Genomic DNA, 18,289 nt, shown 5'->3' on the forward strand with positions numbered 1-18,289 from the left:
TTTTTTACCACACCTTGTATTCTTCTTATAGGGTTGTCTGCTATTGGGGTAAGACCAAATTGTATCATTGTACTACAAAGCTGATTGTGATTACTGTTTAGTAGTAGAAAAAAATGGAATTTCTCAGTTGACAAATTGTTACAAAGTTTAAGTATAAACAGGAATTTTGCTATTTTGCCTTTCCTAATCTTTAAATATATAATATTAGTAATCAAAAATCTTATTTCCTGCTATGTCATACATATTTTCTCATTAATTAATTTTAGCTCTACCTCTATAACAATAATTTTGAGTTTGATATCCCCATTGCTTAAGAACATAAAAATTGCCATACTAGGACAGACTAAAAGCCCATCAAGCCCAGTATCCTATTTCCAATAGTGGCCAACCCAGGTCCCAAGTACCCAGCTAGATTCCAAGTAGTAAAACAGATTTTACTACTTGGGATCTTGCTTCTTCCTATATAGGAAATTATATGATATAGTAGCTAGGCTAGTGGATTAGTTCCAGAAGAACTAAGTTCAAATCTTGCTTTTGTCATTAATTTTCATTATGATATTGATGTCATTCTATTTCATGTTGTCTCTTCCCAACTAGACTTTAAGTCCACGGGGGCAGAGATATATTGTGCCTGTACATTGTGTGTTATATGTTGACCTTGTTGGGAGCACTATATCAGTGTCAAAGTCAATCCCTCAGGTTTGTTGTCAGACGCTTGAGGGTGAGGTGGGGGGAGGAATTTGACCTATCACAAAATATGTGTACTGAATTGAGAAGAAGCTGGAATCTCTGTCCTGTGACCAAGGATGTCACTGTAGAAGGGATGTGGAATTATGGGAAAATACAGGATGATTTTAAGTGCAAATTCACGGGTTTATAACCCCATTAGATGGTCTGATTGAGCTGGAATCTCAAAGAAGGTTTATTAATTCATCAATTAATAAGTGGATGAAGAGTTTGACCTAGGATGAGGGACAGTTGTCCAAGAAGGACTATAATTATTTTCATATGAATACTGTAACTATAGATTAAATAATAAGTCATCTGTATAGGAGGAGAAAAGTGAAACAGGAATATTTTGACAGCTGAGATATTTCTTGCTACTTCAGTATACATTTTGTAATTGAATTTTACCAATTTGACATTTTCATGTATTGAAATTTTGGATCTGTAAATAACAATAGTGAGGTTTGTTCTAATTACTTCCTTGATGTTAGACAGGGATAGTTATTTGTATAATGAACTGCTTGTGGTATCACATGAAACTTTCCTCACCTCCAGACTAATTTTAGATAGGGCTGTAGAAGTCAGAATTGAGAGGTGCAAGCCAGTATGTCTCAAGTTGCATTAGTATTTTTATTAGGGTTTATTTACCACCTTTTTGAAGGAATTCACTCACGGTGATCTACAGCAAGAATAAGTCAAACATAAGCAATAGTGAATTACAGCAGTAAAATATTCAAAAAACAATACAAATTATGGCATAGTATGCTGCATTACAATGATTAATAGTAATGGTAATACCAACACAATATGCAATAAAACATTTAAATAGACAGCAAAGGATGCAAGCAAAGATGGAACCTAAAGATAGATAAGATAATGTAACGAGTAAGAAAGTTGCATATGAGATCAGAGTGGTGCTTGAATATTATCTTAGCTAGAGTAGGAGTGGATAAACATATCCTGCGTTAGTATATGCAGCCGTCGCAGAGTATATTCTAAAATACAGAAGAAATGGACATTCAATAAAAGACTCTTACAGTTAGGTGGCTAAATTGAAGCGCCTAGCCAATCTAGGTGCCTAACCTAGGGCTTCTTTTACTTAGCAGCATAAGCGCATTCTACTGGGGGCCGGTGAACTAAATGCTACGATGTTCAATGAATTCCTATAAACGTCGGAGCATTTACCTCGCCGGCCTGTGGTAAAATGCTCTTACAATGCTTAGTAAAACCCAGCATGAATTATTTAATTAAATTAATTGGTGCTGATAAGCTTAATTGGCTCAAATTAAAATTAATTATTAGTTAGACACCCTAAAATTTTAGAGGCAATAGTGGCAGCGCAACTGACAGAATAAAGTAAAACCTTGGTTTACGAGTATAATTCGTTCCGGAAGCATGCTTGTAATCCAAAACACTCGTATATCAAAGCGAATTTCCCTGTAAAAAATAACTCAGATGATTTGTTCCATTACCCAAAAGCTTTAATACAAAATACTATACGTACTCGTATTGCAAGACCTCGCTCATTTAGAACAGTCACTACACTCCTGCAGCGTCAGAGAGAAGAACCATTGGCTCGGTTGTGATGATGAACGCGTGTATACTGTACGTACTTGTATTGCAAGACCTTGCTTGTATATCAAGTTAAAATTTAATAAAATGTTTGCTTATTTTGCAAAACACTTGCATACCAAGTTACTTGCAATCCAAGGTTTTACTGTACTTAGACTATCATAACGTTTTGCTTCTATCACAATTTGATTTTAGAAAGTACCAGTATGTAAACTTTTCTTGGTTTATCAACTGATAATGTAAGAAAATAATGGTGTACCAGATAACTTGGTATTGGCAAACGAATGAGAACGAGCACACCAATTTGCACACACAACATATAGCACTATTTATAGAATTTGGGGGTTAGTAAATATCGGCATATACTGTACACCAGTGGTTCCCAACCATGTCCTGGAGGACCACCAGGACAATTGGGTTTTCAGGCTAGCCCTAACGAATATGCATGAGAGAGATTTGCATATAATGGAAGTGATAGACATGCAAATCTGCTCCATGCATATTCATTAGGGCTATCCTGAAAACCCGATTGGCCTGGTGGTCCCCCAGGACAGGGTTGGGAACCACTGCTGTACACTACAGACCTAGTTTGTAAGATCATCTGTACTCCTGATGGGGAATTTTAACAATGAAGTTAGTACTACATTGCCTAATAATGTTGGAAAAAGACCAAAACTCAAAGATTGATTTATTCAATTATGAAACCATATTATGAAACTTAATGGCAATTTATGTTCAGCATAAATCTAGCAAGTGTGGGTTGAAGAAAATGGATTCAATGGTGATCATATCTCTTCCATGCTTACTAACCTAAAGTTAGGCCATATCCTATCTACTAGGATTTGATTAGGATTCTGTTCATTTTCAATAGCAATATAAAAAAAATTGAGTTTTTCCATCTTGCTGTGAGTCAATATGTTTTCTGATTTTCAATAACTTCTTTTGAAAATAATCTGCCAATGTGATTACAGTGGGCAGTTGATTATGGAAATATTAGAAACAGCAAGATAGTTTACCTTTAGTGAGATCCTGAACAAGTTTAAACAACGTTTTAGTATCAAATTGATATTGCCCTACCTGATCTAAGTAATAATTCTTAACTTGGAATAATTTGCTTAATGTGAGCAAGTGCAAGCTATATGATGCAAGGGCCCATATTAGAAGTCACTGCCCAAGAAAATGATCTAGGCGTCGTCAATGATGTAGCTTTGAAACCCTCTGCTCAGTGTGCAGCAGTGGCTAAGAAAGCAAATAGAATGTTAAGGAATTATTAGGAAAGTTATGGGAAACAATAAGGAAAATGTTATAATACCTTTGTATCATTCCTTGGTGTGACTGCACCTAGGATACTGTGTGCAATTCTGGCCCACATCTCAAAAAAGATCTAGCGGAATTAGAAAAGGGCAGAGAAAGGCGACAGAAAAGATAAAGGGGATGGGACAACTTTCCTATGAGGAAAGTATAAAGTGGCTAGGGCTCTTCAACTTGGAGAAGAGATGGCTAAGGGGAGATATTTTAGAGAACAATAAAATTTGTAATTAATGGGAGGCTTCACTAAGCTTTATCATAAATGATTTCAAAACAAGCAGATAATCATATATTTGATATGCTGAGGCAGTAATGTGTTTTTAATATTCACTTTGTAAGTTTTCTAGAACAATGGATTCCTGAAAATCATCTTGATATTGCACTACTAATCTTGGTGTGGTATCTTAGATCTCATTAGAAACAACCCAATACTTTTTTTAGCAGCAGCTGTATGAGTACATGGTATGCTGAGATTGTAACCCAGTACAATAGCCACTCCCTCAAGCTTAATAAGCCATACTGCATGGTAAGAAGGATGCTGGGAGTGCATAGGTAAAGGGAATAGCCAGCAATTAGAAGGAAGTGATAGTGCAACTATATAACCCCCCCCTTTTACTAAGCTGCGGTAGAGATTTCTACCATTCTCCAATACAGCTCTGATGCTCATAGGAATTCTATGAGCGTCGGAGCATTTAGCACTCCGGGCCATGGTGCAAACCTCTATCACAGCTTAGTAAAAGGGATATATTTTAGAATATGTTGTGCAGTTCTAGAAACTTTGGCCTAGATTCACTAAGGGCACAGATTGGATCTGATCCGTGTCCTGGGTGCTGATTCACCAATCGCCCTCATGCAAATGAGGGCGATCGGAATTACGCCCCCAACCGAATGCCCAGATCGCTCTATAGCGCATGCTTAAAGAGCAGTGACCTTTTCTTTTTTTACTCTTTTCTACTTTACTTTTTAAACTTTTGTGAGCCCAGCGAGCCCTTGGTTTTAACCCGCTTTAAACCCGCGGGTTAGAACCACAGACTCGCACTGCGGGGGAAGACCGGGGCAGAAGCAGGGCAGCCAGCACTGGGAGCAGAGAGAGCAGGAGAGTCAGGGGCAGAGAGCGCAGGAGAGTCATAGCAGAAGCAGGGCAGCGCTGGGGGAAAAGAGAACAGGAGAGTCACGGCAGAAGCAGAGCAGCACCGGGGGCAGAGAAAGCAGGAAAGTCAGGGGCAGAGAGTGCAGGAGACTTGTGGCAGAAACAGGGCAGCGTTCGGGGCAGAGAGCAGGAGAGTCGGGGCAGAGAGAGCAAGAAAAGAGAGCAGGAAAGTCGTGGCAGAGAGTAGGAGATGTATTCGGAAAGCAGTGAGCGACTGGTCCCCAGCAGTCACTTCATTATTGATCAGCCAGCCCAGTCAGAGTTCCACATTTGTTTAGCGAATCACTGACTGCCTACATTTGAATGCCATTCCCCCTCATTTGTATGCATGGATTGGAGGATGATCGGGACAGAGGGAAATTGTGTTGCAAAGGGGTTGCTTAGTGAATCTAGCCCTTTATATTCTGATATAAAGTGGATAGAGTTGCTCAGAAGGCAACTAGCAAAATAATCAATGATCTGCACCAGAAAAAAAAAAGAAGGGGGAGATTGATAATATCCCTTTGGTTTTTTTTTATTTAAATATATATATTGCTTCTTTTTACAGGGAAACTAGAAGTAATTTGCATTCACTCCTCTCACCCTTGATAACTCATGAGGGCAACTGCTTCCCCAACACAACATGCAGTCAGTGGCATAATATTGGGGGAGGGGGCAGTCCTGCCCAGGCACGGTCTTCCTAAGGGCACAGCACCTCTCCTCCTCTCTGCCCCCGCTCCTCTCCTTGCCACGCGCACATGCCCCTTGCCTTCCCCCGTACCTTTTTTACTTCCCCAGCGTGAGGTTGCTGCCCCGTGTCAACACTGGCGCTCTCTCTGACGTCACTTATGGGACCAGCGCCTAGGAAGTGATGTCAAAGGGTGAGACAACACCGATATGGGCCTGCTGCTCATGCTGGAGAACTTAAAAAGGTACAGGGGTGCACGTGCGGCAGGAGGGGAGGGGAGCCACTGCCTCGGGCACCACTCACCTTTACTATGCCACTGCCTGCAGTAATGGTTAGAGCAGAGGACTGAAAACCAGGTTTGAATCCCGCCATGACAACTTGTAATCTTGGTCAAGGCACTTAACCTTCAAAAACTCAGGTACAAATTTAGGGGTCCTTTCCCTAAGCTGTGTCAAGCACTAACGTATGCTTAAAGAAGATTATAAAGGTACTACTGCGGGATGTGCTCCAGCATCCTGCAGTAGTTTTGGAATTAAGTTTCAAGTTTAATTAAATTTTGATATACCGACCATCGACATGCACCTGACCAGTTTACAAAGCTAAAAAATAATGTTAAAATAAATTTTAGAAGGGGGGGTAGGAGGAAAAAAAAAATGAACATTAAATAGACAAATTACAAATACGAACATGAGCTGAGGGTAAAGAGGGAGGAAAGTTAATAATTACATCATTAAAATAAATTAATTAGGGGAAGGGGGCAGAATAAAACACCAGGAAAGGGGATCGCTTCTTAAAAGCGGTTTGTTTAATATACTGCTGTACTGTTGGAAAAGAATATATTTAGACGCTATGGTATGTATCTTGGAATAAGAACGTTTTTAGTTTAGTCTTAAATTTTTTGAGTGAATTTTTGTGGCGTCCGACGAATCTTTGGCTTGAAAAAATCTGACCACATCTCCCCATACTACAAGAAACTCTACTGGCTACCTATAGAGGCAAGAATAATTTTCAAATTCGGCTGCCTCTGCTTCAAGACTCTTTTTGGCACAGCACCCACCTACCTCCCGAAACACCTCACATAGTAACATAGTAGATGACGGCAGATAAAGACCCAAATGGTCCATCCAGTCTGCCCAACCTGATTCAATTTCAATTTTTTTTTTTTTTTTTAATTTTTTCTTCTTAGCTATTTCTGGGCAAGAATCCAAAGCTTTACTCGGTACTGTGCTTGGGTTCCAACTGCTGAAATCTCTGTTAAGACTTACTCCAGCCCATCTACACCCTACCAGCCATTGAAGCCCTCCCCTGCCCATCCTCCACCAAACGGCCATACACAGACACAGACCATGCAAGTCTGCCCAGTAACTGGCCTAGTTCAATATTTAATATTATTTTCTGATTCTAAATCTTCTGTGTTCATCCCACGCTTCTTTGAACTCAGTCACAGTTTTACTCTCCACCACCTCTCTCGGGAGCACATTCCAGGCATCCACCACCCTCTCCGTAAAGTAGAATTTCTTAACATTGCCCCCGAATCTACCACCCCTCATCCTCAAATTATGTCCTCTGGTTTTACCATTTTCCTTTCCCTGGAAAAGATTTTGTTCTACGTTAATACCCTTCAAGTATTTGAACGTCTGAATCATATCTCCCCTGTCTCTCCTTTCCTCTAGGGTATACATATTCAGGGCTTCCAGTCTCTCCTCATACGTCTTCTGGCGCAAGCCTCCTATCATTTTCATCGCCCTCCTCTGGACCGCCTCAAGTCTTCTTACGTCTTTCGCCAGATACGGTCTCCAAAACTGAACACAATACTCCAAGTGGGGCCTCACCAATGACCTGTACAGGGGCATCAACACCTTCTACTAACTACGCCTCTCTTTATACAGTCCAGCATCCTTCTGGCAGCAGCCACTGCCTTGTCACACTGTTTTTTTGCCTTTAGATCTTCGGACACTATAACCCCAAGGTCCCTCTCCCCGTCCATGCATATCAGCTTCTCTCCTCCCAGCATATACGGTTCCTTCCTATTATTAATCCCCAAATGCATTACTCTGCATTTCTTTGCATTGAACTTTAGTTGCCAGGCATTAGACCATTCCTCTAACTTTTGCAGATCCTTTTTCATATTTTCTACTCCCTCTTCGGTGTCTACTCTGTTACAAATCTTGGTATCATCTGCAAAAAGGCACACTTTTCCTTCTAACCCTACAGGACAAACTCCGCTTCTCACGCAGAACACTGCTGTTTGCATTCCCTTCTCCCAAAGGATGCAAATTCAAAAGATTCCTCAACAGAACACTCTCCTTTCAAGCAGTGTCTGGAACAACACCTTAAGTGACCTAATCCTGAACTCTCGAACATAACACTCTTTCAGAAAATCACTAAAAAAACCACCTATTTGACAAATTCACCTGATCATAAGAACATAAGAAATGCCTCTGCTGGGTCAGACCCGAGGTCCATCGTGCCCAGCAGTCCACTCACGCGGCGGCCCAACAGGTCCAGGACCTGTGCAGTAATCTTCTATCTATACCCCTCTATCCCCATTTCCAGTAGGAATTTGTCCAATCCTTTCTTGAACCCCAGTACCGTACTCTGCCTTATAACGTCCTCTGGAAGCGCATTCCAGGTGTCCACCACACGTTGGGTAAAGAAGAACTTCCTAGCATTTGTTTTGAATCTGTCCCCTTTCAACTTTTCCGAATGCCCTCTTGTTCTCTTATTTTTCGAAAGTTCGAAGAATCTGTCCCTCTCTACTCTCTCTATGCCCTTCATGATCTTGTAAGTCTCTATCATATCCCCTCTAAGTCTCCTCTTCTCCAGGGAAAAGAGACCCAGCTTCTCCAATCTCTCAGAATATGACAGGTTTTCCATACCTATTATCAGACGTGTTGCTCTCCTTTGAACCCTCTCGACTAACGCCATATCCTTCTTAAGATACGGCGACCAATATTGGACGCAGTACTCCAAATGCGGGCGCACCATCCTCATCTTACACACCTCTTCCTCCTACCCTATGCCTTATCACATAACTGTCTTTCTGCCCCTTCCCAATTCTAATTGATGTTATCTCGCTGTCCTTACAGCACCTCTGTCTTGAACTGAAAAGGTATGACGGGATATAAATAAAGCTATTATTATTATAAGTGGCCTCAACTTACGAGGAAACCCATGCACTAATAAGAGTGCAGGGCACTTTTCAGCGTAGCGTAGGGCCCCCCTAGATATTTTCCAGCCCCCAAAGGACTTACAATCTATTTTACCTGAATGTAACTTGTTTTGAGCTACTACTGTAAAAAAAAAAAATAGATGAGTTATATCCCAATTACCTTCCTTTTCCTCTTCCTCCAAGGAATAAATACACAAAAGGCACTTCATTTTTAATAGATGGGGAAACTCTGGAACTAGGGCTCATGGGATATAGGTGAAAGAAGACTTGAAAGCATCCAAGAACACATTTCTCCAGAAAGAAGGGTGAAACACATGTAATGGTCAGTTAATGGAGGTGGTGAAGAAGACACAGAGTACCAAAAGTTCAAGGAGGCAGGGGATGAGCACAGAGGACCTCTGAGGGACAGGGAGGGATAGTAATTCTCAACAAGAGTCTTGTGCTGTGTATTTGCTGATACATACAGTATTTATTTATTTATTATTTATATACCACTTATGGTGACTCACAGGTGCTCAAAGCATTTTTCCTTATCTGTCCCGAAGAGCTCACACTCTATCTAATGTACTTGGGGCAAGAGGGGTATTAAGTGACTTGCCCATGGTCACAAGGAGCAGCATTGGATTTGAACCCACAACCTCAGAGTGCTGAGGCTGTAGCTCTAACCACTGTGCCACACACTCCCACAGTATGTTCTATATTTCTATCAGGGCTATTCTATAAATAGGCACCTGTAAGTATGTGCCATTTGCATGCATCATTGGTGCCTAGAATTGGCAGTAACACATATAAGCACTATAATGGGCACTATGTAGCATGTAAGTGCTGTAGCACATAACTGCAAGAAGTGCATACACATGGTTGGAGTATGGACAGGCATGAGCATTTGTTGCAGTTGTCCAGGTCTCACCATCTCTGGGTAGGTAGGGTACCTGTCCAGATGCAGCAAGACCCTGACAACTGCAACAGTTATGACACCAACCACAGACGCCTAAGAGAACAGGCATGAGTGTGTCACCAACACCCAAAAAGGAATGTACAAGCAAACAGAACTGGGATCCATCATTCTTTATTCAGCAAAAGACCCGACACTGCCACTGTTTCGGCCCTTGGCCTGCCTCAGGGGTCTACAATAACACATATAAAACATTTTAAAAAAAAACCATTTATAATCAAACACATAAACGCTAAAATACATTTTGAATACCATATCACTCTTCAAATAACACACAAAAATAATACCCTTCACAAAATTCCAAGTTTTGTTTGCTTGTATACTCCTTTTTGGGTGTTATTGACTTTTATGAGTGTGTCACCAGACATGCTGATAGGCACACCTAGGTGTATCCACTTACCAGTTATTGATCTGACACAAGTAATCACTCCTAACCTTTAGCACATCAAAGCAGGTGTGTGCTGGTACTCTGTAATGATGTAGCAGTGCCTGAGAGCTATTATAGAATTGGCAATAAGCGGGATACACCGTGGCACCTATTTATTGGTGCCAAATTAGAGAATTGTCACCTATGTTTCCGAGTTTCTCAGTAATCGATGACGAGCTACATTTTGTTTGCCAGAACGTAATTGTTCTATATGCTCTCGTTGTAAAACAGCTGGTAATCAATGGTTCGTATAATAAATTTTCATGTCTGCGTAATACACATTGCTACTCTTTAAATGCTGTTTACAATGTTTTTGGGGTTTTTTTTTTGTTTTTTTTTATAAGGTTCAGCATTTAAAAGTGGATAAAAGCATTCACTCTTACCTATTATCAATCTGAAGATATTTATTTCTTTTCCTGCACAGGTCTGAGATTTTTAAGAGCCCTCAGATTGATTCAGTTTTCCGAGATTTTACAGTTTCTGAATATCTTAAAAACAAGGTAAGAAGTAACTGGTTTTTCTATTACACTCATCTCAGCATAAAGTCAAGGTAAATTTTATTGTATGGTGGTTTCCTTAAAACAGCTTGTGCTACTAGTTATATTCAAAATATTCTGAATCTATTTTGCATTTGCTTGACAATGTTATTACTTTTCTTTTCTGTTCTACAATTTTAACATCTTTTTATTATTATTTATTTATTTAAAAAATTTCTATACCGCCAAAAATCTCAGCGGTTTCCAGAGTTACATATATAAAAAGATAAAGTTATACATACACTAAAGCATTGAAATTCAAAATCATCACACATTTGGTTAATAATATAAGAAAATACCCTTAGCTGATTGAATAAGGGATAGAAATAAAAGAACATGAGCCAAGCCCTCCTCCCCCGAACTTCGCTTTTGTGATGGCTTGAGTGTGCTATATCAAGGGGAGAGCTTGACTTTTTCATTTATTTCTTAAATTAATTTTTATATAAATTAAAGCCACTGTGGCACCTTTTAATGTGTCAGAGGATGAGATAGGTTTTCTAAGATAACTGAAAAGTTCAAAGAGAATTGAAACAGACACATAGAATTTTTTATTTTTTTTAAAGTCCGTCTGTGATCCATCTGGAGCCCAAGTTGGAGTGATTGCAGACAAAGGAGTCAACTTTTTTACAGGGCAGGGTGATGGGACAGGGTACAGAGCCTGACAGGGGGAGGGGTACAGAATGCAGAGCCTGGCAAGGAGTGTGGGGTTGGGTGATGGGACATTTTCACCCGAGACTTCAGCATGCCGACTTTGTAGCGCTGACAATTCGGCGCAAGACACCAGCCCGACGCCTAAAAAGTAACTTTTAAAGAGCTCAGACTGTTCGCACTGCCCTTGGGGGGGTGCAACCACCCACATTATAGAGATAACTTAACTTTTTTCTAAAAAATCGGGAAAAAGTTAAGTTTATTCTATAATGGAGGGTTCAACCCCCCCAACAGCAGCATGAAGAGTATGAAGTAAACTGGGGGGCTTCCCCACTCACACCCTGCGTCGGAGCTCTTTAAAAGTCACTTTTTAGGTGTCGCGCTGGTGTCTTGCGCCGAACTGTCAGTGCTGCAATGTCGGCGCGCTGAAGTCTTGCTTGCGAATGACTATGAACCGTGGGGTTGGGTGCAGAGCCTGTTAGGGAGTGAGGGGGGCTGGGTGCCCAATTTGGTTTAGAATGGGTTTTTTTTCTTGTTTTCCTCCTCTAAATCTTATGGTCAGGTGTGTCTTATGGAGCGAAAAATAATTTTTCTACATACTGCTTCCAGGCTCTACCTTTCAAAGAAGGAAAAGAAAAAAAAAACAGTACTATTACGCAAAGCACAAGAAGGGGCAAAAAATTCCATCATTTAATTTGGTAACAAACCGGGCAGTGCCTTGTACACAAGGCAACCAAATTTAAACAATGTACAGGCCATGAAGCCAATGAAGTTGCCAGTAATAAGATGGAATATGGTCTGATTTCATTAGGCCAAAAATAAGACAGACAACAGAATGCTGGATTATACGAAGCCAATTAAAATGCTTCTGAGTACATGTTAGATGCACAATGTTACAGTAATCTAAAATACTGAGAACCATTGATTGAGAGAGAACATCAAAATAAGAGTGAACAGACCCGTTCTGGTCAACAAATCCCTTCTGGACAACTGTGTCCACCCGTGCATTCATAATTAGCTTCCTATCTAAGATTTTAATGGTTGTGACTAAGGGAAAAGGACAACTCCCAACAGTAACACTGTCCTTATCAAGCATGCATTTTCAATAACAAACAATATAGGAAAAGAATAAACAATATAGAGGTAATTCTGTATAGGTTGCCTAAAATTAGGAACCTAAAATGTGTGTGCTAAGTGATTGATTGCCATTATAGAATACTATCATATGTCTACAGTTATGTGCATAACTTTTAGGGACAGCCACTTAAACTAGCTCTGTGGCGGAGGAGCATGCACCCACATGCAGCTGTACAATAATCAATTAGCAGGTACCCACATATAATCTCTCTCCAAAAAACTCTTTAGTCCATTGCACTAAGTAACACTGGAGACCTCAACATCCAACTTAGTTGCCTGATGTCAATCAGCCCTCTAAGAGCTTCAATCTCTTCAACCCTCTAATGGAAGGGGGAGGCGGGTATAGGTAGGCAAAGCCGCCCTTGACTCTCCAAGAACTAACCACCCCTGTCAAAACAAATTGGCCAACTAGGTAGGAGGGAGCTAACCCATACAACACTCCTTTGCCCTACCTCTGCATTCTGGCATGCATAGGGGAGGGGCCTAAGGCTCTGATTGGCTCAGATACCCAAGGCCCCTCCCCTAGGAGCCAACCAGAATCTTAGGCCTCCTTCCCAGTGCATTCTGGGATGCACTGGGTGTGGCCTAAGACTCTGATTCGCCAGGTATGGGAGGGGCCTTAGACATATGAGCCAGAGCTTTAGGTCCCTCCCTAGTGCATACCAGAATGCACTGGGAAGGGGAAGGCTCACCATTTTGGAGTGGTAGGCCTGCTGGCCCGGAGGGTGTGAGCATTCCTCCAGCTGACTTTCTTCATACAGGTACAGGGGGAGGGGATAGGGGGTAGTTGTCAGGGTAGACTTAAGTGTGTTGAGGGAGGCTCAGCTTTAGGTGGATATTGTGGGGGTTCTGAGGGAGTGGGCATCCTCCTGGCTATGCGTACTTCAGGGGGTTTCAGGTGCAAGAGGGAGTGGGCATCCCTCCTGCCGCTCAGCTGATCGCAGCAGGGGGATTTACTATTAGATGATGGCAATGTGATTCTTTATCTGGTGCCTGTGACATGGACGCTGGTAGAGAATTGGGCCGGTTAGGTGGGATTGGGTGTCTGTCTGTTAGGGCATATGCGATTCTGTATAGTACGCCGGTGTGTGATTCTCAGCAGCTGCTTATACCGAATCTTCCACTAAATGTTCCCATGTTGTCTGATAACTGAATAATGCTTCCACACCCATTCTTTGCTCATGACATGCCTCCTTCCCAAAAATATTTCATGTATTTTGTGATAAGCATTTTCTCATTAAGCATGTATTAGGCCTTAATGCCCTTTAACATAAGGACCCATTAATTCTGAAGATATTACACAAAACAAAAAAGTGGGGAAAGTATGCAGTGCTCAGCTAAAGTGTTCTTTGTATGTTTTAAGGCAGTTGTGTGGTAGTTTTTTCTAGATGGGGGCAATTGCAAGGAGTAGTTTTACGAAGTGAATGAAATTTGTAGAGTGGTGAGGAAGTTCCAGTGGGGTAGTTTTTGGAGGAGGGACAACAGTGGGGCATAGGTTTTAGAGGTGGTACAGTTTTTGGTTTTTAATTGTAAACACTGAGTTATGTATGAAGATGGTATAGCAAATGAAATAAACTATAAACTATGGGGTTATTATGGGGGCAGTTTTTTGGGGTAGAGCAGATTGCTGGCTGATAGATCAGTTATTGGGGGGGGATAGTTCTGGGGATTTGAGCAGCTTGTGGCCTGTGGGGGGGGGGGGCAATTGAAAGGTATAGTTTTGGGGGTTGGTGAAGTTAGTGTGGTGGTGGGACAATTGTGATGAATAGCTTTTGGGGGCTGGGTCCATTGATATGGTGTGGGCAGTTGTAGTGGCAGTTTTGTAAAGCAGAGCAGTTTTCAGGTGATGGAATAGTTTCAAAGGGTTTGGGGGTATGGTGGGTTCAGGGAGATGGAGAAGTTATTGGGAGTAATTATTTGAGGTAAGGGCAGTATACAGAGTGAAACAGCGTGTGGGGGACTTGGGTAGTAGTGCAGTGCAAGTTCTTGAAGATGGAGACAGTTAGTGAGATGCTGGGACAGCTATGGGGGAGCAGTCTGTGGATGTGGAATGGTTGTAGGGGAGTAGGTTTTGAGGATTGGAAAAGTTTGTGGAGCAACTGGTATTTTAGGGGTAGACTAATTTGGGGTTGGCAGGGTAGTTTTAAGGGGTGGGGTAGCAGTTGTTTGGGGAATGGAGAGTATTACTAGGTGGGTAGAGCATGTGAGGAGAGATGATTGTGAAGAATAGTAGGGCTTCAATGTTGAGTATCACTCAAAGAAATTATAAGCTCTAACTATATTTTAATCTGAAGTCAAATTCTAATTTTATTTAAAAAGAGCAAGGAGGATGAGGAGACGTATTACCCTGGGCAATTGTTGCTCTGTAAAACAGCAGCTAGAAACAGCCTGTACCAGCAGAAAAGCTTTTGCCATTAGTTTGACATATTCAATAATTTATTTAATAGAGAATTATTGTAGCTTTTGCAAGAAAAGATGAATGGGTTTGATGCCAATGGGTTTCTATGGATTTGTTTTGTTTCACGGTTCAGAAATAGAATTCTAAGCAGTGCAGCAGCTTAAAAGGGCTTAGGATAAAGACTTTTACAGAGATGTCATCAAGAGCTTAAAGAATTGGAAAATTTTAGGAAGTAATCCTTTGTCTATAAATTGAAAGTGGCAATGAGGCTGAGATATTTCACTGAGAACAGAACTCAGCTCTCAGGATCTAAATATATAAAAACAAATGAACCAAACAGAATTCATTGAGGGATACCGCTTGTTCTGCTGTTTTTACAGTATAGTCCACCTTTGCTACAGTATTGTCAAATATGTACCATCCAGCTGTTGCTGATACAGTTTACCAACCAGAGATGCTAGCCATTAGGAAACACTACAGGACGCACATTTAATTTGTAGTGACTACATTTCCTTCTGAAAAGACTTAACTCTAAAGCAGTGTCTTGCAAACTTTGCGAAGCTGCAGCACACTAAACTGGTGGCCACGGCTCAAGGGCATCTGGAAGTGTGCGAATGTCTACCCAATGGCGTCAACATGCACACATGATGTCTTCCTGGTGCGACGTACACGTAAATGCGAAGGCCCTCCAGTGGCGGATGCTGGAAGGGAAGATGCCCGGAGATGCACTGGAGAAGAGGAGAGATGCTGGCGCTGGCTGGCTCTAGCCACGAGAGGTATATCCTGTAGGCAGTCAGTCGGCACTGGCGCCATCCTCCTCCCCGGCGTCTCGTGGCACACCTGGAATCTCGGGCAGCATACAGTTTGCGATACACTGATCTCAAGGGCCCTTTAATAAACCACTTTAAGTGTAAATGTGCACTTAACATGAGGAAAAAAGCTTACCGTAAAATGTGCTATTCCTCCTGCCGCAACACTGCTGACACATCCTCTGGCAGGAGAGATGCCAAGTCACTCCTGCCAGATCCCCCCACCCCCCCTAAAGACCACGGCAGGTGGGATGCCCAGACTTTCCTGCCAGAACCCCCCACCCCCCATAAAGATTGCAGCAGGAGGGATGCCCAGTCCCTCCTACCGGAACCCCTCCACCCAAAAGTTTTCTCCCCCCCACCAGGACCCCCCTAACCCCACCCGGACCCTCCCACCAGGACCCCCCTTCTAACCTTAAATCGGCTGGCTGGAGGCAAGGGCCTAAGGGCCTGATTGGCCCAGGTGCTTAAGGCCCCTTCTGTAGGAGGGACCTTAGGCACTTGGGCCAACCAGAATCATAGGCCCATCTCTCAGTGCATTGTAGAATGCACTGGGAGTGGCCTAATATTCCGATTGGCCAGATCCCCTAAGCCCCTCCTATGGGGGTTGCCTAAGTATCTGGCCAATCGGAATCTTAGGCCACTCCCAGTGCAACCCAGAATGTACTGGGAGATGGGCTTAAGATTCCTGTTGGCCTAGGAGCCTAAAGCCCCTCCTATAGAAGGGACCTTAACGCCTGGGCCAATCTGGCCTTAGGTCCCCCTCCTCGGTGCATCCCATGATGGATTGGGAAGGGGCAGATCCTCCATTGCAGCGGAGGTGGGCCTGCCGCCAGATGCAGGCAGAAGCCATCTGCCAGCCAATGATTCAAAGTTATAGGGGAGGATAGGGAGGTCCTGGTGGGAGTGGGAGGTGGGAGCAAACTTTTGGGAGGTTCAGGCAGGAGGGATTGGGCATCCCTCCTGCCAGTAGTCTTCACGCGGGGGGCGGAGGATGAGCTACAGCTGTTAAATTGATCGCAGCAGGGAGATCACTTGCTACCATCAGTTCAGTGGCAATGCAATTCTCTAACCGGCGCCTGTAATATGGGCGCTGGTTAGAGAGGTGGTTAGGCGACTTAGGGCGATTCTGTATAGGGCATCCGGGTGCGATTCTCAAAAACTGCTTAGAAATCCGGGCCTAAATGCTCCAATGCTGTTCTGATTCTTAAAGGAACTCTATGAACGCCAGAACAGCGTCAGAGCATTTAGCGCTCTGGGCTGTAGTAGAAACCTCTACTACAGCTTGGTAAAGGGGGGGGGGTAGTGAAGAAACCATATCATTTTCCATAGTTGCTTTTTGTAGTACCAACTAGTGATGGGAAAGCATAATAATACTTGGTCTGCTTGGATTCATTTTATTATTCTTTCCAGATCCAAAAAGGGGTCGATATTCATCCAGTGACATGCAAAATTTTATGACCCCCCCCCCCCACACACACACACTGGCATTATGCTCAGAAATTCAATGTCAGATCACATCTGGGCTTCGACATTGAATTTTTGGGTTTGCAGAGCCAGATAAAACATACCTGGTTAAGTGTGATATTCAGCACTTAACTGAATATGAAGCAACATATAAAGATAGGACTGACTTTTATGCAGTCCTCTTGATGCAGTCACCCTGGCTGATTAAGTGCTGAATTTGGCACTTAGCCAGTCAAATATTGATCCAGCCCCTAGACCACCCCCAGAATAGTCATTTTTTATATAGGCTCTAGTCTAACTGGTTACTTTTGGAGGCACCAACCTGTTAAGTGCTGGTAAAAATGACTGGTTAGTCCTGAACAAGTACAAAGTTTCCAAGTTTAATAAAATTTGATATACCGCTTAAAAATTGTCTAAGCGGTGTACATTACACTTTAAAAAATATAAAAAATTTTGGGGTATGTAATTAAGACGTGAACCAAAACAAGACAGACTGAACAAATAGGAAGGGAGGGTAGAACTAGAGTCATAATAGGAAAGAAAGACATAGAAGGTTGACACAGTAGGGAAGGGAGGCTATGGGGCTCATAATCGAAAGAGAAAAACGTCCAAAAAACGGCCTAAGTCGGCACTTGGACGAACATTTCCCAAATATGTCCAAGTGCCGATAATAAAAATGACTTCACTATGACTGCAATCAAAGTCAGAGTGCCGCTGAACGACCAAAGCTAAATGGGGCATTTCGGGAGGAGTGTCGAGGGCAGGAGTTGGTTGGGACATGGGCTGGCTTAGACTTAGTCATATAGCATGTATAACCGAAAGTTATACAGCCGACGATCGACGGAACGTGGACATTACAAAAACCCATCTAAAGTCACCAGAGAAGCACTGCAAACACATAAAACAGACCCACACACATTACTCTAGTGATCCCTGACCCCCCACCCCCATAAAAATATTAACCACACCTTTAAAATTCAGCCTCCAGACCATCATCACCTGGCTGCCTGATATAGGAAAGCCTAGACGCCTTGGGGGTGGGTTACGGACTCATGGAAAGGAGGACCCATGCCCATAAGCCCCTGCAATCACTTCATTGATAATGAAGCATGTGCACTCCCTTCTACACCCCCCAAACCCTTTTTTACTGGCATATAAGTGGCTCCTGCAGCCATAAGGGCTATAGGGGTGGTAGATAAGTGGGTCTAGGGGATTCTGGAGGTGGTTTGGGGGCTCACCATGACCTATAAGGGAGCTGTAGTGAGGAGAAGACATGGCACCCTTTTTGTGAAGTTCACAGCAGTGCCCTGTAAGGTA

General features: G+C 42.5%; 1 protein-coding gene across 4 annotated transcripts in view; it reads left to right on the top strand.

The window, feature by feature from the left end:
- Positions 1-18,289, top strand: part of KCNMA1 (potassium calcium-activated channel subfamily M alpha 1) — a 1,372,671-nt gene that overhangs the window by 744,333 nt on the left and 610,049 nt on the right. For all 4 annotated transcript variants that reach the window (XM_033940852.1, XM_033940853.1, XM_033940854.1 and 1 more), the window contains exon 6: positions 10,402-10,477. In XM_033940852.1, the coding sequence (XP_033796743.1) occupies positions 10,402-10,477 (76 nt within the window). The remainder of the gene's footprint in view (positions 1-10,401; positions 10,478-18,289) is intronic.

Source organism: Geotrypetes seraphini, chromosome 4 (assembly GCF_902459505.1).
Source record: "Geotrypetes seraphini chromosome 4, aGeoSer1.1, whole genome shotgun sequence".
Lineage (NCBI taxonomy): Eukaryota > Metazoa > Chordata > Amphibia > Gymnophiona > Dermophiidae > Geotrypetes > Geotrypetes seraphini.